At 48.7% G+C, this 23661-nt stretch overlaps 1 protein-coding gene across 1 annotated transcript; it reads left to right on the top strand.

Moving 5' to 3' along the window:
* The first annotated feature begins 8952 nt into the window (after positions 1-8952).
* LOC106742045 lies at positions 8953-22727 on the top strand. Its single transcript, XM_014614633.1, has 10 exons — positions 8953-9895; positions 10642-11273; positions 12627-12816; positions 18142-18314; positions 18923-18985; positions 19079-19206; positions 19810-20181; positions 20524-20867; positions 21034-21300; positions 21636-22727. Exons 1-10 carry the CDS (start codon positions 8953-8955, stop codon positions 22076-22078), a joined length of 3555 nt encoding a protein of 1184 aa, XP_014470119.1. The 3' UTR covers positions 22079-22727.
* The last annotated feature ends 934 nt before the right edge of the window (positions 22728-23661 follow it).

Below are 23661 nucleotides of genomic sequence, written 5' to 3'. Positions count from 1 at the left end.
AAAAGATCCAAAAAGCGACCGCGCTGATTGGAAGTTTTCTCCGTTCGATAGCGCGGCGTACCTCTTCACCGGCAGATATCGAGAGGGAGAGAGAGAGAGAGAGAGAGAGAGAGAGAAGGGGGGAGGGGGCGGAGGAGAAGAGAAAAAGAGATCGATGACCGTGGTGGCATTAATCGACAGCAGATTCCGGGTTTTGGAATTTTAACGGCCCGCACGGCGCGGTAACGAGTATCGAAATTGCGGCTTTCGGGAGCGTTATTCGCGCGCTAGCGAGAAATACAGAGGATAACGGAGGACCTCGCTCGCGCACGCGAGGGATCGACGACTCGCAAGAACTCGCGACTCGGGACCTCGTGTGTCCCTCGCTCTAGGTATCCCCGACACGACTTGCGAAGCCGACGCGCGACACTTGGAGCGAACTCGATCGAAGCGTAAAGCTCCATCCGCATTGCAGCACACACGAGACGCGAGAAGCGACCCTATTAATATCCCAAACGTTAGCGTGCTTTCCCCTAACTCCCCGGTCGCTGTCCCGGCCGAGCGGGATGATCTTTCGATCCTTTTCATAAATTTCAAGCCGGTCGTTGATTCGACGCCCGCTCTCTCACTTTCTGTTCTCCTGCCGTATCGTTCGCTCGGTGAGTTCAAGAAAACGTAAAAAAGATGGACAGAGAGAGAGAGAGAGGAGAAAACAGAAAAAGAGAGCAGAAAGAAAGGCGGCTGTCTCCATAAAGCGATCGTTGGGACCCTCGCCCTTTTTCCATAGGACGCGCCGCGCGTCTCGCCTCTAAGTGTATTAGACTCGCGTTTCGGGTCGTGGAAGAAGCCGAAGAGAGAGGATGGGAGCGGAGCAGGGGTCGAGGCGCGGCGAGGGGGCCTCGCGGAGGTGGGTTTCCGAAGGGTGCGAGAGGGTAAGTCCGAGGGCGCGGGCCTGTACCCCGCTAATGGCACCCTCGGGGTATTCCCGAAGAACCCTCTCGTATTTATTATTTAGCGCGGGTTCGCGCCGGAGGAAGCGAGAGGAAAAGGAGAAGAATCGGCCGGAGGAAGAGAGAGCGGGGGCGGGTGTGTGTGTTTGTGGGGGAGCAAGAGCGGAAGAAGAGGGGGCGGGAAGGGGAGGGAGGACGAGGATTTATCTCGCAAACATCGCGCGCATCGCGCGGTCCCCGGCACGACGTTGAATGCGGAGCCGCGGAAACCGCGGGAAATTAACGTCGACGGGCGGTCACTTACGAGGGCAAACGAGGGGGCGACTCGTCGGCGAGGGACGTGCGACTTCGCCCCCTGCCCCCTCTCACGGTGCCTCCGAGTCTCAAATGTGCGTCGACGGCGCAGGAAATGTAACTCTCGGTGAGTCACCGAGAGATGTCCGGCGTGACTATGGTGAAACCAAGAAAAAAAAAAGGAAGAAACGGTGAATTTTACGTGAAACTCTGAACTCCGCGGGATTTCCCATTTCCACCCGTCCGTGCCGCGGGAATTCGACGGGGGACCGAGCGAGCGAGGAGATTAAATTCACTTGTAGAAGATGATCCGCCATTAGCGCGACTGCTATTCGCGCGGCGATGAATCGGCGGATTGGCGGCTGCGTCGGCCGGAAAAAGCGCGCTTTCGGGGAAGCATCGGCGTCGGGTAAAAACAGCAGGTGCCGTCGCTTAAACGGAGAGAGTGGTAGTAGTGGTAGTAGGAATGATAGGAGCAAGAGGAGGAGGAGGAGCTGGTGGAGGTGGCGGGGCGCAGAAGGTCGGGGGCGGCAGCAGCGGCAACGGGCGAAATCGGAAACGATTGTCGCTCGGCGTCCGTTCGAAAAGGCATCGGGCGCCGGCAATTTGCGCGTCAGGGAAATGCATGCTTCGCTGGCAGCAGCTGCGGTACGTTATTGATACTACATTTCTCCCGATTTGACGAATTGCCGTTACCGGACTAATGGTCCGAATGCGAAGGCAGCCCTCCCTCCCCCCTTCCCCCCAGCAATCGTCGTCTCGGACCTGGTCTCGTAAAACTATAACCCGCTCATAACTCTCCCCCGTTGGCGAAGGGGGAGAATGAGAAGAAGAAGGGAGATGTAGGTGTAGGAAGAGCGAAAGCTGGGCGGGATCCGAAAGGAAACGATCGAACTTATGCTCGGTTTAGCCGGCGTGGCCCGCGAGGTCAACGAGCTCGAAAGCCCCGCACGCGACCGTACGCGCGTACGGTTCCTGTTTCGTCCGGGACTTTCGGCAACAGGACTGCCGCTCCCGAAGCCCGGCATAACCGTCCGGAATGGCAATCGCGCTGTTCGCGAACTGATTTTGCCGAATCCATTCGGCCGCGGGCTGATTTATGCCCGCAAACGATTCTTCGCTGCCGGAGTCCCGGGGGCTCTTATGAGTTGCGGATTCTTTCGCGGGTCGAACTACCGGCGCGCGATTCGGAAGTGAAATGGTCTTCGGTCTTTTGTCGTTCTTTTTTAGACGTCACATTTTCTCAGCTTAATTTAGGTGTAATTTAAGAGTAAATTTGATCAATGCTTGATATGTCTCGTTAATATTAATTGTTGACAGATCACTTTTTCTCGCTTTTTTGACACACGACCGTTGATTGAAGGAAAATATTTCATCACGTTTTCGCGTGAGAAGTTTCTTATTTTCGTTTCTATGTTCCGCCGGTGTGTTTTTATATAAACAATTGCGCACGCACTGACAGTGCCATCTGCCAACGGTGCAACGAACCGTCTGACTCAGCTTTGACGTATCGAACGACGAACCAGTTTATCTATCGGGTAACGTGAATTCTTCGTAGATGCATGCAATAGGAAAAAAATATAATGTAAAAAATTAAAATAATAAATTATCTCTTCAATTTATACGTACATATATATATATATATATATTTTTTTTTTTTTCTTACAATTTCTTTCGAAGCGCGAAACAATGATAATGATAATATGTACAATGTAATTATATGTACGAAATTGGGACATTTTTTCTCAGACGTCGTTACTACGGATGGAAAGGGCGTCACGATGAAGAAGAAACGAAATTATATCGCGCATTGTGAATCGTTTTGTCAGCAGCATTCCTGGAATGATAATAGCGTCATTTCAAGTGTTCGCGTAATTAACGTAGCTAAAAACTTTTGACCCTTAATTACATAGACCATTGTGCTCGAGGAGAGTTCTTTCTTTCTCCCAGATGCGACGCGAAAACGCGAATGCGCTGAAAAAACGTGTCCGCCAGTCCGGCGTTTAATAACTCGTGTACCTTTCGCGAATATTTTTGCCGCGTTTCACGCGGAATTTCTCGAACGAAATAAGTTTCATAAGCGAGAAGTATGCCGTAAACCCGAATTAAACTTTAGCTCGATCCGAGAGGAGGTCGCCATTTATCTTTTCTCTCTCTCTCTCTCTCTCTCTCTCTATCTCTCCTTCATTCATTCAATTACCACGCATGTGCCCTACGAGACGTTAATAAATCGGAATCTTCTCAATGGGCACGCGATTAAATCAAGCGTGTTTGCGTGTATAAAAATGCGATCAAGACGTCGTTATGAATACGTAACGTAGCGTATTCGGGCGTGTACGTGTAGAAAAAAATGCGCTTTACACGCGAAAAGATCATAGGAGCGAGCCTGGCATCATGCTCGGCATATGATCATACACCTCCATTGTCTCTCTCTCTACGTTTGGCTGAGAAACGCCCATTCAACGGCTGTTTGTATGGATGAGTCCGTAACGCTTACGCTTCCATGTTATTTCGGTAAATACTACCCATGGCATCCCATTGTCTCGAGCGTCGAATATTTATGTAAAACGAGCTGTTGTCGGGAGAGAGCAGCATTCTATTACCAGCATAGGTGCAATATATCATATTATCCCGCGTCATGTCTCTACGCCGTTGTATTATTTTATCGATTGCGCGCGTTCGCGCCGTGCGAACTTCGCTTTTCCGAATCTCCTATTTTTGGAAACGCGAAACGGAAATCCGATGTGCTCGCGAATTAAATCACAACGGGCACATAACATGCGTTAATTAAATGATCAAGTAAAAAAGTCAGAATCGAACTTATCTTTCTAATAATAGTTTTACGATAAATTCTCATATATATATATATATGTAATTGATTCCTTTCTTCGCAACAGTATCACGTACAATTTAATAAATTATCAACAGCAAACAAATGGACGTCGATCCGATCGGTTACTACCGCTCGGTAAGACAGCCCGCTATTTAAATCCCTTAAAGAGACCCACTGGATAAGTGACTGGAGGAACTCTCTCTGGATGGGAGGAACGGTTTGTATTTCCAAAACTATTACATGTAGCACATGTAGCAAATATGTTTCGTGAAAATATCGCAGGAATACGAAAGAAAAAAAATATAGAGATTCGAGAATGGAATATATGCGTGCTAAATTTTTATTTCATTCTTTCCGTGAAAATTATACCTCTCGCCCTTCACCGTGGTAGCTCACTTAAACGATCGTGAAAGCATAGCTAGTCGCTAGTTAGTTACAACTCGCTTTCGCCCTAACCTGAAACGCACGCAGTCTTGTCGACAGAGAATTAGATACTTTCAATAGATAACTATACATCTCTTTCTCTCTCTCTCTACTTTAAATATTTTAAACAAATTTTTTTAGCGATAAAGGGAATAAAAGTCTGTCCTAGATTTTTATTCGAGAGATCTCGACAAGAGAGACCATCCGAGTCAATTCTCTTCTAATATATCCTTACATTTTTTATAAAATAAATCTATAAGTTTCTTTTTATTGGGTAATATAATATTGACTGTTATGTTTACAAGAAGATATTCGATAAGCCATATAATTCCGATAAGGTAGTAGATTTGACTCGGAACCAACGCGAAAGTCGGACTCCGATCGATTTTCAAAGCCGCCAATCAAACGGTCTTTTATCATGTCCGGTAATGAGCGCAAGAAGAATTTAATGCGCTCCCGAAAGTCCGCTTCGAGTCGAACGTCCTACCCTATCCATCGAGCTCGGCTCGAGGCTCGCGAGAGTGGGTGGGCTGACACGCGGTCGGTCCCAGAAAACCGAAACGGCAGTTGCCGGCGCACGATTGGCGAGAAGAGAGAGAGGGACGCCGTGCAACGCACAGCCGGGGCTCTTGGGGCCCCTCTAGCGACTTGAGAGGGGAGAACAGGGGGCAAAGGCACATTCCAAGGCAGAACGGCTGCCAGTGAAGGTGGAAGGCCCCGACAGTCTCTCACGATATCCCGCTGCTATTCTCGCGCCGTATACTCACCGTTCCCTCGTCCTGGGCCTTACGCCTCGGCGTGATACGAGTGATACAAACGTGCGGTTTGCTTCGTAAATTCGGGGTCCGTCGCGTGACCGTCGATGAAATCTTAAATTCTATTTTTGGGGGGGAACGTCCGAGCGTCTCGAGCGTCGCGAGCCTGCTTGTGATGTGACGGTGCATAAGTCGTGAAAATTTCACCAGCCAGTGACGCGAACGTCAGTCAGTCTGTGTTTTATCGTGCTACAGGCGTCATATCATTGTGATATTGTTACAAATATCGCGCGAAACCGTGCGTTTGCGTTGATCTCGATCCTGACATTCCGGTTTTGCCACAGATCGTCTGGCGAAACAGTCTCGGTAGAGGCTCGGCGCCAAATCGACCAGGTAACTTTTCGCTGTTGCGAGGAGAAAATCACTTCGAATAAGTAACGGTCCCCGGCTTTGAACGCGCTTCTTCAGGGACTCATTACCAGCAGACCGTGACAGTAATCAACGGCGTCCGCAGCAGTTTCGGAACGAAGCCTAGTCTCCGAGGCATCTGCTCTCCTGTCGTGGATCGTTAAGGCCCCGTCTCGAGCGAGAGGCCCGCGATCGATTTCTCCGCGAGATCTCATTGTCGTCAACGAAAGAATTCGCGAGTCGTTCACACACCGTCGCGCTCACGTTCCATCGGCTTCACTCCTCGTTCTGGATCCCACGCGATGCTCCGAGGGGCATCGCAGCCTCCTTAGACGTCTCTGAACCGAGCGGAGCAGGAGGAAAGCGGCGTCCGCAGGTGCCCGTCGAAAATGCGCCGTTTCGGGGCCACCGGAGGGCGCTCCCGAGGGATAACAAGGCACCAGGCTGAGCATCGGGCTCCTATGTCGCACGCAGATCGCCGGGCATGCGGAAGGCGCGCCGCTGTTGGAGGACAGTGATTGAGAGGATCCGGTCGACGTCGGGAGGGCCGACTCGCAGGTGAGCAGCCAGCCAGCCGACTGTGTGTTAATTCTCGGTCGCGCTGCGGGTCGAGCCGGAACTCGACTGCGAGCAGCAGCGCGGTGGTGAGCTGCTCGCTATTGGATTTCGCAAGGCGCGTGCGAAGCGTGCACGCTAGGCCCGTATCGCGAAAAGGTCGGCAACTTCTTCTCACGGTGCTGCGATCGTCGGCGAGCGCTCCGGGAAGAGCGACCTGGCGATTCGCTAATGACGATGCGGTAATCGCGCCGTCAGCTTCGCCGAAGAACCGGTCGAGAAGTCGAAATTTGCGGAGTCTCTCGGAGATGAAATCCCCGACGCACCAATCGTCAGATAGCGTCGCGAAATCCCTCGATTAGGTGCAGGTGTACTTGTTAGATCTTTGCTCACGAGTGTCGGCACTCATTTCGCGCGTCAGCAAAGGCCTTTGTCCCGCGACTCTTACGGATCGGCGAACGCGCTCTCCTCCCGATCGTTCCGATCGAGCGGCGAGACGATGTCGGGATGAAAATTGTAATTAACGCGACGGCCGCGACGGAATGCGTTTTTGCGGCGCTCCCGACGGCGACGATCCGCGAGTCGGAATGGGCGAAATTAAATCCACGTGCCGTGCGCGCGGATATTCCCATTCTCGCGACTAACGCCGGGATCGTCGGACAGCCGAGAAAAAGCCAGCGGCCGGCCGAGCACACGGCATCGAACTTGACCGTGGCCTTCGATGCCTTTGCACTCGTATAACGAGATACGAGGAATGTGAGCGGTCGGGAGTCACCGGTCGTACTTACGAAGACCACTTCGGACTGGTTACGGCAGCTAGATGCCCGATATCGAAACGGAGCTGCGCGACGTTGGCGCGTAATCGGTAGCGCGAGGCGAGCCTCTTCGCGAAACTCCTCGGGATCCTCGGAGGAGTGTCTTTGCATGCGCGAATAGGCGGATGCGCATAAATCGGAATTCATTTCAGGATCGTGGAAGATATATTGCAAGCTAATTGCAATCTTACGGTCGTCAGAGTGATAAGACCGGAGGTTTCGAGTGATATATAGGTCCAACCGAGAGTCGCGTTTAATGGTCGCGGAATAATTTAGCGACTCACTTTCCGTTTCGTTCGCATAAACTCGAGAAATACCGATAAGATCTCTCGTTCAGCAGTCCGATCTGGCTTTCATATTGAAATACTTTCTCTCAAACGCGCCGATTTTAATAATTTATTTATCTATTTCTTTCATTGTTAACGGGAAAATATACCCTTTTAAATTCGTACATAATATCCAGAAAATAATAAATTAGAAGAAGGAAAAATGTTTACGTAGAAAAAAAAGGAATTAAGACGAAATTAAAAGAGAAACATGCAAGTATAAATGCAAGCAATAAACCGGAACTCAGAGAATCTTTATGATATTTAATTTAAAAGATTTCAAAGACATATCATAAATATCTATTCACTTATGATAAAAGTATTCTTTAACAAAGATAATTTATCTATTGATTTAAATCTATCATGTACAGAGCACGATGTAAACTTGCGTGAAGAGATGGGAAATATTTCATTATTTAACGTTATAATTGCTTTGGTTGTATTCCCCTTCGCATAATTACCGGAACTATTAACCGTTCTTATGCGCAGCCCGACGAAGCCCTCACGATTGAAATCCGTAACAATTCCTAACGAGATAAACGCGTAATAAACCGCCTCAGCGCAGCTCCCGAAGTCCGCGCACAATGCTCGATCATAAAAGTCCGTCCCCTCTTCCGAAGAGTCGTGAAGGACCATCCAGTCTTTTCGAAGATATTTATTTAAGTTCGCCGAAAGCCATCGGAAAAGTTTTAACGACGAATGGCGATAATAAGCCGTAAAGTTTCGCGCGTTTCCGCATCCTGAGCGGATGCGTTGCCACCCTTGTGGTTCTTCATAATTTACGGATTCGTTAGCTCTTCGCCCCGTTCCATCGTCGGAGCTTACTTATTAAATGTCGATCTTTCCTACGTCGTTTTGCATTGCGAGATTAATTTCTACATTAGAACGTTCATAATCCCCGATTACATTATTGACATTTTTTTCTTCAGCAAACGACCGAGAGAATATTTAATTATGAGGCTGCCAATATTTTTCAAGCACATTTTAGACTTAAAATTATATTTGAGGTAAACGAAATTTTTTTAAATAATATCTGGTTATTAGCTCATGTTATGTCGGCAGAAGTCAATGAAAGCGAGCGCATTGTTATTCAACGATAGCTCACACTTTTCATTCGTTTCCGAGTAAACGCAGCTCATTATCGTCATATACGCGACAGCTTGAGACGAGGGATAATAACGACGGCGTTGACACATCGACTGTCCAGATCGGGATCGGTGCGTCGAAGGTGCCAGCCGCGTGACCACCGTTTCTTGCACCTCCACGAGAGACGGCCCGTTTTGTTGCTCCGCTTCGTTGAACTTGATAAATCGTTCGATATTACGAAACAGCGGGAGCCACCTTGTAAAATGTAAAAGCGAAACCGAGAGAATTCACCTAGCGTTTTGTCTCGCATCTTCGCCGCTATTTACCACGCGACGCGGCCGGCTCGACGTGATTCTTGCTCTCCGTTATTACCCTTGACGAGAAAATTGGAAACCCCACGCTTCTTCGGCTCGATTATCGGTCACGATCGCCCCTTCTGTTCTCTGATAAGAGGGTCGATTTTTTACGACTCCTGGGAACATATTCTTTTTTTTTTTTATCATACGCTTTCTCATTCCAGGTACTAAAATGTCCCAGCCAGAATTGATCAGCGACTTGGACGTGTCGGAAAGCACGCAGCATCCGTGTCAGTGTTCCGCGATCAACAACATGGACCCTCTGAGGACGCCGAGGGACAGGACGGAGAGGAACATGGGCAGCACCAGGATCTCCAACAACAGTCAAGATCTGCCGCGCAGCTTGGAGACCTTGCAGAGCGCTTTCGAGCCGATACGCAGACTGGAGAGTCCTCACCAGGATAGTTCGCAGATCAATCTGGACAACACTAGGAACGTCGATCTGTTGGAGCACCAGGCGAACATGTCGTCCAACTCGAGATCCATCAGCGGTCAGAGCTCGATGTTATCACGACACGGTCACAATCTCTCCTGCAGTCCGCGCAACTTAGACCTGTCTCGCAACCTGGCGTTCGAAGCGGCGCGACGCGTCCAAGAGAGCTCGAGCCTGCAGGACAATCAGCACAGCTTGACCTCGAGCCCCAGCCCCTTGCTGGAACCTGGGCCGAACTTGCTCGAGACAACGAGCAAGGAGCTGGACAAGCAGCTGGAGGAGCACTCCGGCTTGTCGCAAAAACCGAATACCGCTAAGGATAAGTTGAAGAGCGTTCAGCAGGTTCTGAACCCCTACCAGCACCATCACGAGCCCGCGGCGGTCGATCGCGGCGTGCACGGTCACTTTCACAGCGATATGCACGCCCACATCCACAAGCACGCCGATAACTTCAGAGGCGCCACGAACTTGGACGCCGGCGAAGGCTTGATGGGCTATCAGCAGCACCAACGGCAACACACGCATCATCATCACGGTAACGCGAAGACCGGCGTAGCTCATCATCACGGATCCGGGACGCATCACCCGCACGCGCAGGCCATCGCCGGGCACCATCACGGCAACCTGGCGGCCAGTCTTACCGGTCATGTTCATGGAAATCCCGGACCTTTGAGCGCGTCTGGTTTGTATTNTCTCTCTCTCTCTCTCTCTCTCTCTCTCTCTCTCTCTCTCTCTATTTTCTATCACACGGAAAAAAATGTTTTGCTGACACGGTAAATTGTTAGTTACTGTGGGAACAGCGCAAAGATTTGTCACACGGAAGAAATGATTTTGCTGTAGCAAAACGTCGTTGCGACAACGACATAATTTAATTGGCATAACCAAATTATTTTGCTGTCCATGTATCTAGCAAACAGCAGTTAATATTTTTAACAAATCTTTTTGCTGTCCAAACAAGTTTTTTTGTTGTCCCCATAATAATTAACAATTTACTATGACAACAAAATATTGTTCTCTCTCCGGCGACATCGATGACGTCCGTCACGATGTTGTAACAGACTCAGGCAACACAAATTTCTGAAAAATCTTTTAAAGATGCCTGAAAAACTGTAAAAAATACAAGAAATTTGTTGAATATATTTTATGATATCTTTGGGACATTCGTGTTATTTAAGGAGATTAACGTTCTTGCTTGATCTGGATTTCGTAGATCCTGGGTTGGCGCCGTATCTTTCGTGAATTTGTTCGTCTCGTGAACATTCTAGTTTATTTCTTCGGGGAGAAGAACAACTTGAGACTGTTTTAGTTTATTCTTTACCCTGAAGAAAGGAACTGAAATGTCGGAAATAAATCTACGAGAAACGCTGAGTCCAGATCGAGCATTTCTCGATACCACCTCGAGTATCAGATTAAACATTCTTATTCCAGGTTCCAGTTCCATCAATCAGACTAGCTCGACCACCCCGACCGGGCACCATCATCCAACGTCGATGCCGATCACCGCCACGATAAACCACGTGAACTCGCCGCACAGCCATCATCGGCTCGGCACCGGCTCCAGCCTGACCCATCATTCGAATCCTACCTTTTCAAGTGAGCATCACGGCACGTCCAGTGCTTTGAGCGGCGCGTCGTCCAACTCGAGCATGATGAATCACGGTGGCTCACCCGCGGTACACCGCCACGTAGTTAACGTCAACAGTAGTCTGTCGACGACGCCGTTGGGCGGCCATCACCACGGTAGTTCGTCGGGCAGCCTGACGACCGGTCACTCCAGCGTCAACCACCATCACGTCAGCTCCGGTATATCCTGCGAGTCCTCGTCGTCGAACGCCAACACCAGGACGCACAGCAGGCTAGACCATGTCCACGACCATCATCATCACCTACAGCCGGTGCACTCGTTGCATCCGAGTCATCCCGACACCAGACAGCGGGATCGGGCTCCCTCCAGCTTGGATCATCATGGACACCACCACGCCCACGTTCACAATCATGGCCATCCGCACGGACAGAACGACACCAAAAACGCGTCTCTCATGGGCGTCGACGCCATTCAGGTGTGTGAACTTGAATTATAATTATTTATATAATACATTTATATGAATATTTCTCAATTACCGTCCAATAATTATGCAATGCTATTTCTTATTAAAAATCAAGTCGGAAAGTCTCGAGACATTTTTTCCACAACACACATAATAAAGTAATAATTAGTAAATAAAAATCAGCCGATCATCTTTTTTACGCGAACGAATGTCAATGATTGAACGCGTAACGATGTGGCTGGACTTCTCTTAATAATTATTACCTTATTAAGCGTCGTAGAGAAAAATGCCTCCGAACTTTTCGACTTGATTTTTAATAAGGAATAACGCCAATTAATGGATGCTAATAAAGAGAAATTGTACACACATGTCGAACAGATTTCGAATCGCGTCGGTTCTTGCTTCGAGGCGACATGGAATTTCAAATCTTGAAATAGTCGCGCAACACACACGACGTGAATTGGACAGGAGCGCGAAGTGGAGAATTAAAAACAAACAAGAAACGCGCGAGATAATTAGATTTGGCGCGATCGCGCCTCCATAAATTTCCCTTCCGCTTCTCCAAATGAGGAGAATGACTTATACCACTGTTCCGCCCAAGCGGCTCGTATATTCCTAGCGGGTTTTTTTGCCGCCACATCTCAGAAAATACATGTTCGTGAATCGCCATATCTCTATCCGCGCACGCTTGAGTTACGTTCGCCGTGTCCTAGCCACGCGAGAAGCTATAAATCGTGTACTAAGCAACGGTTCTGCCCTTAGAGCTTATATCAGGAAATATTTTCAGCCGAAGGCCAAATGCAGCGCGCACGGATGATTAATGATCCGGTGCCCGTTGCAGGAATGCGTTCGAATTTCGGGGCGAGTGCGACGAAAAATATTTCACCGGGGCTTATTCTTCGTCCGCGAATGTTGATATCGAAAATGTCGCGGCGCGGGAGCGAGAGATCGTGAGAGATTCGCGCGAGCCGCGAACATTGTTCCCGCCAGATGAACGAGAGGAAAAGAGACTCGTCGAACGACGTGACGATATCACACTTAATACTCATTATCGAGCCGCGTTAAGCCTTAACGAGCCGATAATTATACATCTTGAGGAACCACTCCGGTCCCTGTAAATCTCCGATAATTATTGCTCCCGAAGAGACAGTTTTAACGAAAGAAGACATTATCGCAGCTCGTCAAGTGTTACTGATCTTTTACGACGTAAGTCGTGTAATTTGACTTGCGACATGAATTAAGGGTTTCTCTTTTTGGTTTCCTCAAAGCGTACTCGTTATCGTATCGGACGACTGTCCCCGCGTTATTATCAAGCCGCTCGCACGAATTGATAAGCGAGTTGACACGAACACGTTTGTCGTCTAGGTTTCGGCCCCTACGAAGAACAAGTGTCAATGTCACGTGGTGCAGCAACCCGGAGGAAACAATAGAGGCGCCGAGGGTGAGAGTGACGGAGGCGTCGAGGTGACATCGAGAACGCATCAACCGCCCGCCCTTCCGCCACGTCCACCGCCGAGACCAACAAGACGCTACGAGACAACCGCTGCCAATCAATGTAAGTGACTAACTTCCATGCGGTTATCGGATTTTTGCCCGTGATATTATTCGCACTCGGGGAGATCCAACGGCTGTTTATCTGCAAAGCCGACGGTTAATTTTAATAAACGATTTTGTTGATTGGTTTAATTTTATTATCGCCACGCTCGTCCGATAAAATACAAGGGATGAGCCCGGATAAGTGATCCCAATATATTGGAACAATGAAATGAACGAGGTCATCACCGGCGACTTCATTGAATTTTCAATAATTTAACAGTAAGGAATAAAATTTATCGACGATCGGCCATAATTCTCCCTCGGCGATTTCTACGCGTTACGCGAAACGAAATAAAATTTTCCGCGCGATCCGACAAGATTCGGGGAGGGGGGCGCAGTCGAGGCTCGTATTTTCCACGAGCGTGATATTCCCCCGCTCGCGAGCGCACGCGTCGATATGAATAGTCGATTCGCGATATGACGTTAACACCCGCTCTATATCGGTGACTTAATTTCCATTCGAGATTGAAATGTCAGGCAGCCGTTGAAATGTCGGACGGCGGCGTTTCCTGAAAATTCGCCCCAGCCGATCGCCGGGGAATGCGACGCCGCGGCGGGACACGCGTCGACGACGGTTAGGGTAGCTCCATCCTTGTATGCCGACTTGTTTTACGATTATCCCGACTGCACTATCAGCCGGATGAGGAGTCCGACGCGTTCGTCCTCGCGGGCGGCCTTATCAGTCGCGGACACGCGTTATCGACTACCACGCGATAGGTTTCTACCCCGCTCTCTCTCTCTTGCCCGGGGGAGCATTCCCGCGGAATTTCAACCCCCGACCGCGCCGGGTCGCTCGAATCATCCGGGGGTATATCGACCAGTCGATGCTCGCACCAACCGAGAGTAGGACGACCCCGTCGTGGGATGCGGGCGAGTTAAAAACGGGCCGACGATACGACACAGCCATCGCACTATCAACGTGGCCACTTTCTCTCTCTCTCTCCCTCTTGCTCGCTCTATCGTTCTCTCCCCCTCATTCTCTCTTTTTCTCTCTACGTGCCTCACGCGTGCTCAGTATCCGCTTCTTCTTCGCTGACGTGGAGAAGAAAGCCGGATCACCTGGATCTCGACTCGTGCCAGCAGCTACGGAAGCCGCCACCTGTGGGACACGCCACGACGACGTGGCCGCCAGCGACGTTTCGTGGATCCTCTGTCTGGAGCGCGCGATCATCGATACGGGGGGGGTGAATTTTCGCGTCTTGAGAAGGGTACACGGCGGGAAGATCGATACCCTGGCGATATCGAATCGCTCTCGTCAGCCGTCGCCGACTGATCGTCGCGCGGGATGCTCGGTGAAGGATATCGAGGGAATCTCCGCGTCAGTAATGACTTCCGATGACGATAATTGACGGTGAAAGTGGGCTCGACCCGGTCGGAAATGCGAGTCGAACAGGTGACCTTGGAGGGAGAGACGAGTTCATGGTGACACGTGACCTGTGTGCGCGCGTGTCTACGTGTCTGTATATGTGTGTGTGTGCGGAATATCGCGGGCACGTATGATTTAATGACGTTGTCTGCAATAAATCATATTTAATCGCAGATCGAGTGTCATGTGCAACATTGATTACGTTCCGGTGCGAATACGATCTCTCCCCTCCGCGGAGTAATGAAGAATATCGCGTACATGTGATCGTCCGATTGTTACAGCCACCTCTACGTTTGTCGAAAATATTTCCCATCGTTTTTTCTTTATCGCGAATAATGTGCATTGCGAGCTTGACAAATATCTAGATTCAAGCGGTAAGCTACGACTATACGTCATTCGCAGACTTCGTATTTTTTTCCTGTTCCTTTCGTTAATTTACACTGGATAATTTTACATCGGGTTTATACGGATTTTAAACAAACCTTCTGATTGTTTTAATTCAGGAAGCCTCGAAAAAGAAACACTCGTCGGTGAATGTAATGAATTTCTACGAGTGTGTAGTGACATGTGGCTATTGTATTGCGTTACACTTGAATGAAATGCAGTTTGAAGAGTCTGCTTTATAGTAGTAATATATGTCAATATTGACAGGAGACACTCGATTCGAGGTCCCGCGCGCGCTTTCAAGGATCGACGCCGCGGTGACGTGCGAATAAAAATTAGCGCCAAGCTAATTACAATAATCGCGCGCGAACGATGAACGAATGTTGAATCCAAGAGAATTCAGCTTCGAGCGTTTTACACATCGGTGAACGATTCAAGCCTCCCTTGGGACGCTGCGAATCTCGTTCGATCGAGGATCGGCCGAAGGAGACGGGAGTTCCGATCGATTCGGCCGATCGTCGCTGAGAGTGCCGCTCGGCTCCAGCGCGAAGGAGAATCGCCGGCACGTGTTAGCGAGCGACAAGAACGCAGGGATGAGCTCGCAGGATTGCTGAGGATCGTCGTGAAGGATCGGGCCAAAGTGACAAGGCGGGAAGATGGATGGCAACCCGGTGCTCCAAATAGTGCGCTGTCGCCTCGGGACGGAAATGGAAATGGACAGCCAGGGCTATCCGTTCCCGATACCGGCACATTCGCACTCGCACTCACACTTGCCACATCACGCGCACTTCCCGAGGCCGCATTATCCGCATCCCTGTGGTACGCCGACGATCAACCCCGTGGGCTGCTTGCTCGCTCGTATCGAAGCAACCCTTTTTTCCCTCGCACTCCCTTTGTGCACTCGTGTGCATCGTTATTAATAGGTCAACGCGCGTTGTCGTCGTCGTCGTCTTGAGGCAAGGTCAAAGGTTGCGTCGCTTCGCTCTTTCGACGCGTACGTCACGCGTCCGCGTTGAATCTTCATCAGCGTCGTAATTCGCAAAATTGAGAATTATCTTGTCCGATATTGTTGCTTGCGAACTTGTCGCGATGCGTATTAGCGAGAGAGAGAGAGAGGGGGAGGGGGAAGGACGAAATTGCTATTTTCTTCTGTCGTACGCGTAATGTAATTCGATAAACTGCGCTTTGCAACATCGCGGGCTTTATTGTCTCTTCATTTTCTTTAAACAAGAACACTCGATTGTAAAAATCGTATATCATATTTATATACATGTATATATTTCGTATTAATTATATTTTTCATTTATCATATTTATACATTTCCCTTTCGTATATATTTATATTATATTTATCAGATATATCGTATTTATTCAACCATCATATTTCTCTCTCTCTCTCTCTCTCTTTTTCTTTCCGTGATGGAAAAATTGCTCTCGACGTATCGACTATCCGTTTACCACGTACGAAATATTCTTAGCCGCTCTCAGTTCCGAAATAGACGGCTCCGATTTCGCGAGGGGGTTGGCCCGGATGGATCGTCGCGCGTTTACGCGCCCGACGTAGATCCGAAGGAGATACTGGGACCGTTTTACGCGACCCCCTCTGCGCGTGTAGCAATTGCGGAATCTTTCCAATATCTTGTTATATTCGTTTTCATCGTTAGTGCATCGCAAGCGAAGCGTTTCGCTGTCGCTGTTCGCTCTCTTCTTCCTCCCCTCCTCCTCCTCCTCCTCTACCATTTCCCACGACGGCCGAAATCTCAGACGCGGTGAATTCTCCCTCGGATTCCCAATTCGTTCTGCATCGATTCATAGCGGTGCCGTTTCTTCTCGTTGATAAACACCGCGAGTGGCGGGCGTGTCATAGCTAGGATGAAAAACGTTGGGCGGACATTGTTACCTGAGGGGGAAAAAACCACGGGTGTCTCTCACGAGTTTCTCGAGCGGCCATGGGCACACACGGGGTGAAATGTGCGTACCGCATCGCGAGATGTGACGTTACCGATTTTCGAGATTATTGTCCTCGTGAAAAGCGTGAATTCGCCCCTCCGGAGGGCCGGATCAACAGAGAAAGAAAGAAAGAGGAAGAGCACAGCCTCTCCTTCAAAGGACCCCTCCGACTCGACTCTTTCTCCCTCCTGAGAATTTCCACCCCGTGAATTTTGTATCTAACCTTTGAACGGCAGATTAGAATCGGGAGACGCGTCACGCTCGAAGTATTCCTTGGAAATTTCTATCGAGACTCCCGCGCTCTCCTCTCTTTCACCGCAAATATTTTTACCCCGCGAGCCCTTACGGCTTTCGTTCCTGTGTGCGTTCCTAAGTAAAAAAGAGAGAGAGAGAGAGAGAGAGAGAGAGAGAATGAGCGATCGTAAATTCCCGACGAAAATAATGTCCGGCCTTTGACCTTTGCCCTCATGTAGTTCGCACAATGAGCTCTCGTTCCCGCGTCGTTTAATGACGTAGAGACGTAGGAGAGAAAAAATGGTCGGCGCGCCGTAAAGCGCGAATCAATACCCTTGATTACGTTCGCGCGCTTGAATTTTTCGATCTCCCGCGGATCGACGATGTACGTGTGCGCGCGCGATCGAAAATTTTATTCCTCGCGAGCCTCCGAGGAGTATTAGCACATTGTCTCCGGCAGCCGGCCGGTGTGTATTGACGCCCGAGAATTCATTGAGAGAACTTCCAATACGGCGCGCTGGACTCAATAGGGTGGCTCGACAATGGAAGTCGAACCCGGATGCCATCAAACGAAATAACACAGCTGCGTCGAACGTTACAAAAGCAGCGTCGTAAGCGTTTCGCGGCGTGTTCGCGAGCCACGCCGTAGAAAACGGAAATACAATCGGCGGCTCCTCGCGGTTCCCCCCCCTCCCGCGCGATACGCGTTCGAACGCGTTCAATTTCACCCGTGGGACGTGTTTTCGGCGGAATAAATCACGACGTTGAGTCCTGCCGACTCGCTGTACTCCTCTGTTTCTCTTCTCCGATACCGTCGTCCCGGGTGCTGAGATTCAATTTTCTTCCCTCAGCATCGTGTATATTCTTTACGTACATCGTTATCCGTCGCCGGCGATGTCCCGGTCGCTCAGTTCGTTGCGCTCCGTTTAACCCTTCCGGGGGGATCGGGACACCCGGATGCAACCGGAGTAAATCGTGCCGGGTCCTCGGTCAGCCGGATAATGATCGTCCCCGCGTGAGAATCTAACAGCAGTACTCCTGATCTGGTCACAATGAGAAACGTGCCGCGAACGAGATTCCTCGAATCTCCGCGGTGATTGCGCTCTCGTGTTGATATTCTCGCGCTTCGACGACGCGTCGTCCCGCAGGATCGCGATATGCCATGACACGAGATCGACGATTGGTGGCCTTGACACCGACGAATCGCGCGCGAGCATCGCTTCGTTTTCCATCGCCTGAGATCGATGTGATCCCGGGGATACACGCGGGCAAATCGGTATTGCGATCACGCGCCGGGACGTTTCTTCGTCGCGCCAGCGCTTTGAATTTCATTCAGGATCGACTTTTGCAGGTCACACCGGCGAAGGCGGCTGCTGCAAGAAGTACGTAGTCCTTTGCTGCCTTTGCGGCGGCCTGAGCGCGGCGGTCGGCTGCCTGTTTTTGGCGGTGCACGCGGTCCTCTCGGCCCACACAGCCAGCTTAGCGCTCTTCGAGACCGTGCCGTCTTACATTCCTGGCATTATGGTGAGAGACAAAGATCGATCGACCGTATTACCGAAACTGTCTCAGCGCGCGCAATGGCGTACCTGCGGCGGTCCTACGCGAAAACGAGCTAACACGTCGAACGCAGCGGGAATTATTGGTCTTATATTTAAGGAGATTGTAGATAATGAGTTTGATAAGAATTCGGTGAAACTTACACCAAGTATAGACTGAAATATTATCTAACTGCTTCTGCAATTAGAAAGAGATTGACCATTCGAGGGCTGAGATATAACTAAAGTCGACGTTCTTTTACACGTGTTCCTTGAGAGAGATTAGCGTGCTACTTTTCATTTCTATTTTTAATATCTTCTAAATTATATATAAAAGTAAGTGCCACTGAAAATACGACACTGAGTCTTACAATCTCCTTAAAACGGTTTTATATTTTATCGTCAAGTTAGTTGAAAGTTTCATACTGTCGATTTTGTGCATTATACGATGTAACTGAATTTCTTTTTAACTTATTGAATTAATTGGCTTATTAGTTATTGATGAAGGTGTATGAAAGTTTGCGCGTTTTCTCGTTCAATCAGCCGGCTGAGAAGATCGCGGAGGTTCGACGGCGAATAATTAATTAACGATTCTAGCTGATCCTGATGGGTCTCTTCACAATGCTGCTGGCTCGGCGAAAGCATAGATACGGACTTCTGGTAAGTTTCCCCGGTAACTTCTCATTCCCGCGGTAAAGCGTCATCGGTGATGCTGACAGTTCCGCTATTAAACCGGGTTTATAACTTTTGCAGATGAAAGTCTGCGGTTCCGTGGGAGTGGTGTGCGCGATGGTGTGCGTTCTCGTCACCGTCACCACCACGGTGATTCACATGTCCCGATTGCAGGGACTTCGCGAGTGCGTTTACACTGCGCGCGCGAGGTACGTATATCTCTCGTTTGTGTATTCAGAAGACAAAAGGAACGAGAGTACGCGGTGGAAGTAAAAAATCAATTCGTTCCTTTTATTATTACGGCAAATGCGTAGCTTTTGATAATGATCGTTCGTACTGATAGAGACTCCTCGCGGTAGAAGTGGCTTGCGCACGGAAATGGTCGAATAAATGTCAATTTTCATTCAAGCAATTTGTAGTCGATCCTCATTCGAATGATTAAAATTGCCCGAGAACATATTCACACGGAGAGAATTTTGTAGTAAAAATTTTGTATAAAACTTTGCAACCGAGGAACACATATCGGCATTGGTGTCCATTACCATTCCGTTTCATATATGCCGTTTTATTATATTTTAGGAACTGAAATCTACCGTTGAAAAAATTTATGTTCCCAACGAGATAAACTCTACCGACAGTCTGTCAGACAGTTTCTGCACTCTAGATAACACGATGAAAAGAAATTAAAAAGAAATTATACGAAGAAAATGCTAAAATATTCTCCCCGTGTATATATTTTCTCTTTCGTTGAAATTAGCAAATATATATCTCTCGGATATAGACATTAATTTCGAATTTCCGCGGCGATTCAGATCGTGCACATGTTACGGCGCGCCGCAATCGAAAGGGGATCCCGGGGTGCTGTTTGAGGGAACCCCTCACTGCGAAGCGGTGCACGGCGCGCTGTCGGACTGCCTGAGGGCCCTCTTCGGCGTCTCAGTCGCCGGTATTCTGGCCTGCATATTCTCGTGCATGCTGGTGTACCAATTGTTGAGTCACGAGAAGAAGAAGATGTACTGGGAGCAGTTGGAGCTGCGATGCAGGTCGCTGTACGGCCAAGGAGGTGCCGTCGGGCCGCCGGCCGGGTCCTGCGGCTGCTGCAACGACTGCGGCGGTGCGAGCCCGTGGTGGGCCCAGACGCCGGGGAATCTTTACACACCGAATCCGGATATAGCGCCGTCCAGGTATGCTTCCCGCATAAACATTCGATCTCCCGAAATTAAAAAGAAAAAGATGAACTCCGATGAAAGAAACATTTCAATTTTATCCAACAATATAATAATATAATTATTATATTTAGTTATTATTATCATAATTATTATATCATAGAATATAATATAAAATTATATAATGCTTTACGTATGTGTGATATCATTATTAAATATATTTTTTTATTTTAATAGTGTAATAATTATGTGATAATTTCGTGCGAGTATTTAGATGTTTTGACAAGAAAAAAATATTAATAACGGGGCCGGAAATTAGAAAATCTTTTTCTCCTGTACTAAAGAGTATTCCTTCTTCAGGAGATGGCGACTGCCCTGGTCCAGGTCAAGGGGTCCGGCGCCGAGTCCGGACTCGAATTACGGCTTTCACACGCAAACACGACCGGCGGAAGCTAACGTAGAGAGCGGTACGGGACCTTACAGTGTCCTCAATTCACAGTCAAGCGGTCCCTACTCGGTCTTAAACACTCCGAGCGCCCCGTATACGCCGAGTACCGCGTCCTACAGCGTCCTCGAAGCGCCTGTGCCATTGTGGGGACCGCCGCCTCCTTACAGCGACCCGAACAGTCCAGCCAGGCGGCCACAGGTGACCGAATCGAGAGCCAGAATTGCCAAAAGGATGGATAACTTCGAGACTAGCGAAGGTAAAGCATTTATCACATATTACGAATCATGTAACTCCTGGTTCGCGACTCGAACAAATCTTAATAATTGGTTTAACGAAAAATCCATTACACAATATTAAGATTCCGTTAAATTTGGAACGTTGAACGTTAGGAATTGAATGTTCGCGATTTTTTGAACGTTTAGATCACAGGGCGCGATCTGCGAAGCGGCCTTCGGACAATTACGAGAACGCCGAGGAGATCTCCAACAGCACGGATCCCGAGGGCGGGAACGAGGGAACGATCAAAGGTAGGAGAGCCAGGAAGCCCTTGAAGGGCGTGGAGAACGGGGCATTTCAGCAGGAGGCGAATCCCGGCCCGAAGCAATCCGAGAGCGAGCTGTATTTCGGTGACGTGTCCTCGTGCTGCGGACCGGAGAGTAGTTTTTACGATCTGGCTGTGGAGAAAGAAGGTATTATCGAAGTTCATCTCACGCCTCGCGGCCTTCCATCGCGCGTGGAAACTCCACGGTCGGATGCTTGCTTCGGCGTGCGCGCGCTTGGATTAATTTCCCGAGGATTCTCCGAGATCCGAGAATCTTCCACACGTGAGCGCGTTTCCTCTCCCGTTGATTATTGTTACATCCACGGCAAATCTTCGGGCGTGCGTTCGCAAATTCTCGTCACCGCGAATCCTATGAAAGTATCCGCGATTTACATTCCTCTCGAAAACCGTCACTTCTCCACCTCGACGACACGCAGCCTCGCGACGAGCGCGCATGTCTAACCGACGCGTCTCGATTTTCAGGCGCGGAGCACACGGAAGGTGTCGACTACCTGGCGGCCAGGCTGGGCAAGCGTCAGTTGTCGAAGAGGTCGCGGTTGCCTCTTCCCTTGCCGGCCGACACCAGCGACATTCCGTCAGACAATTACGCGAACAGCGACGAGCCGAGGAACTCGAGGGGTCCGTTTCTCGCGCCGGACGCGCAGTACGAAGTGATCCAGCAGGGTCGTTACTCCTATTACGCGTCGAAGGACGACGAGGAGCTGCAGGAGGGCCCGGCGAGTTCCGGCTACTTCCGCGAGGACGAGAACGAGAGAGGCAGGGAGAGGGATTACAGGGATTACAGGAGCAGTCAGGAGGAGGAGACGCCACAATGTTGCCTCAGCGACTCGACGACTCTGGACTCCGGCTGGCAGAGCGGAGAGCAACCGCAATCGGACGATAACGTGCGGCCGGTGAATGTGTGACCCTAGACGCGATCGTGCGGATCTAGTGCGGACGAAGTGATGAGAGCGATCGACGATATTTCGCTCGCCTCCGGGGAGATGTTCGCCGACGAGACGATTAGCGGCGCGGAGAGACACGACAATAGTTCTCGACCTGTGAATACGTAATTTAGATCGATCGTAAGTATGCCCGAGTGGAAATCTTGGTTCGGCAGTTGTAGTTCTTCCTAACCCTGCGGATTCCGTCGGACTTGAAGGACCAATGGAAGATCTCAAGGTATAATATTATGCAGACCACTTACTTTTGACGCTACAAACGGCTACTTCCCGCTGCTTTGTTGTGATTCTTAAAACTACTTATTCAAGAGATTATTTAACATTACAGTATCTCAATAGTCTACCTGCATTTAATCTCTCTTAATTTGTAATTTTAATCAGAAATGTATTATTTATTTATTTATTTAAACGAGAAGATGTTCCTGAGTACAATGAATAATAATAAATAAAATAAAGTGCAAATAGAAAAAGAAGAAAACATTTCGAAACAAATTATTCAAAATGAAATGAATTGCGTGCAACTTGCTCAACTGCAGTTAAGCTATTGCGATAAGCAATTATTAAATAATCTTATAAATAGTGACACATGTATAATTAATATTAATAGATAATATAGGCAATAGATAATATTAGTAATTATGAGGTAAGTATTAAATATTAATAGGTGAATAGGTAAATATACATAAAACAAGAAACGTTCTTTTTTCATAATTTCTTCATTATTATTTTTTATCGGCTTTAGTTTCGGCTAAATTTCGATAGAATTTCGGGATTCGAAAGATGCGAAGAATAAGGAATTGTAAGCCTCGTTGCCAGCTACTGTCCTGCATCCTATGTCCTGTAATCCGTTCTAAAATCAACTCCTGCTCGTCATCGTGGTTAGACGCTCAACGATGTCACGAAAGTACGAGTCAATCGAAAATGCGGCGTTAATTAATGATCATGCGTCGTGATGGGGCCATTACGTGTCGAGTCGACTACCTACGTACATACCGTGACGCATAGCATGCGTATCGATGCTTTATTTGCAATTCCAGTCGGATAATTAAAATATTTCGCCGGCTACTGAGATATGTAATCGGGCTCCCATCGACATCGTGTTAATTAACACGCGTTTCTCCGATCGAATCGCACTTACGTGAGTGTCAGTGCCAATGTCACGAATGAATATCCGGAATGCTATGATGAATCTTGGAGCAGGATGCTGGGATTGGCAGGACACAGGATGCAGGATAGACGTCGGGACGTGGATAATAAAGTATGATATGTTTCCTTAGGTATGTTAAATTATTTATTATCCGGGATGTTTTTAATTTTAACAGACATTTGACTAACTTACCGTGTATAAGGAAATAACAAATCAGAATTTATTCCTTTATTCATAGCTCATTCATTATTTGACAGTTATAGCTTCATGAATCTCCGATTATTCATTAGTCTGCATCCATTTCATACAAGTAATACCGATCTAAGCACGAAATAATCTAATCGAATAACGGTTCACGAATATGAACCTATAACTATATATAACTATGCACTCGGAGAGC

The sequence above is a fragment of the Dinoponera quadriceps genome, unplaced genomic scaffold, assembly GCF_001313825.1.
Source record: "Dinoponera quadriceps isolate SergipeBrazil2010 unplaced genomic scaffold, ASM131382v1 scaffold696, whole genome shotgun sequence".
Classification (NCBI taxonomy): Eukaryota; Metazoa; Arthropoda; class Insecta; order Hymenoptera; family Formicidae; genus Dinoponera; species Dinoponera quadriceps.
Note: the sequence above shows the minus strand (reverse complement) of the source record. Positions and strands in the feature narration are given on the sequence as shown.

What these genes read in the sequence shown, in the direction of transcription:
- LOC106742045 (XM_014614633.1), top strand. Translation starts at nt 8,953, where the DNA reads ATGTCCCAGCCAGAATTGATCAGCGACTTGGACGTGTCGGAAAGCACG. An exon ending in TGGGCGTCGACGCCATTCAG is followed by an intron (nt 11,274 to 12,626) that starts GTGTGTGAACTT and finishes TTTGTCGTCTAG; the next exon opens with GTTTCGGCCCCTACGAAGAA. An exon ending in AGCATAGATACGGACTTCTG is followed by an intron (nt 18,986 to 19,078) that starts GTAAGTTTCCCC and finishes TAACTTTTGCAG; the next exon opens with ATGAAAGTCTGCGGTTCCGT.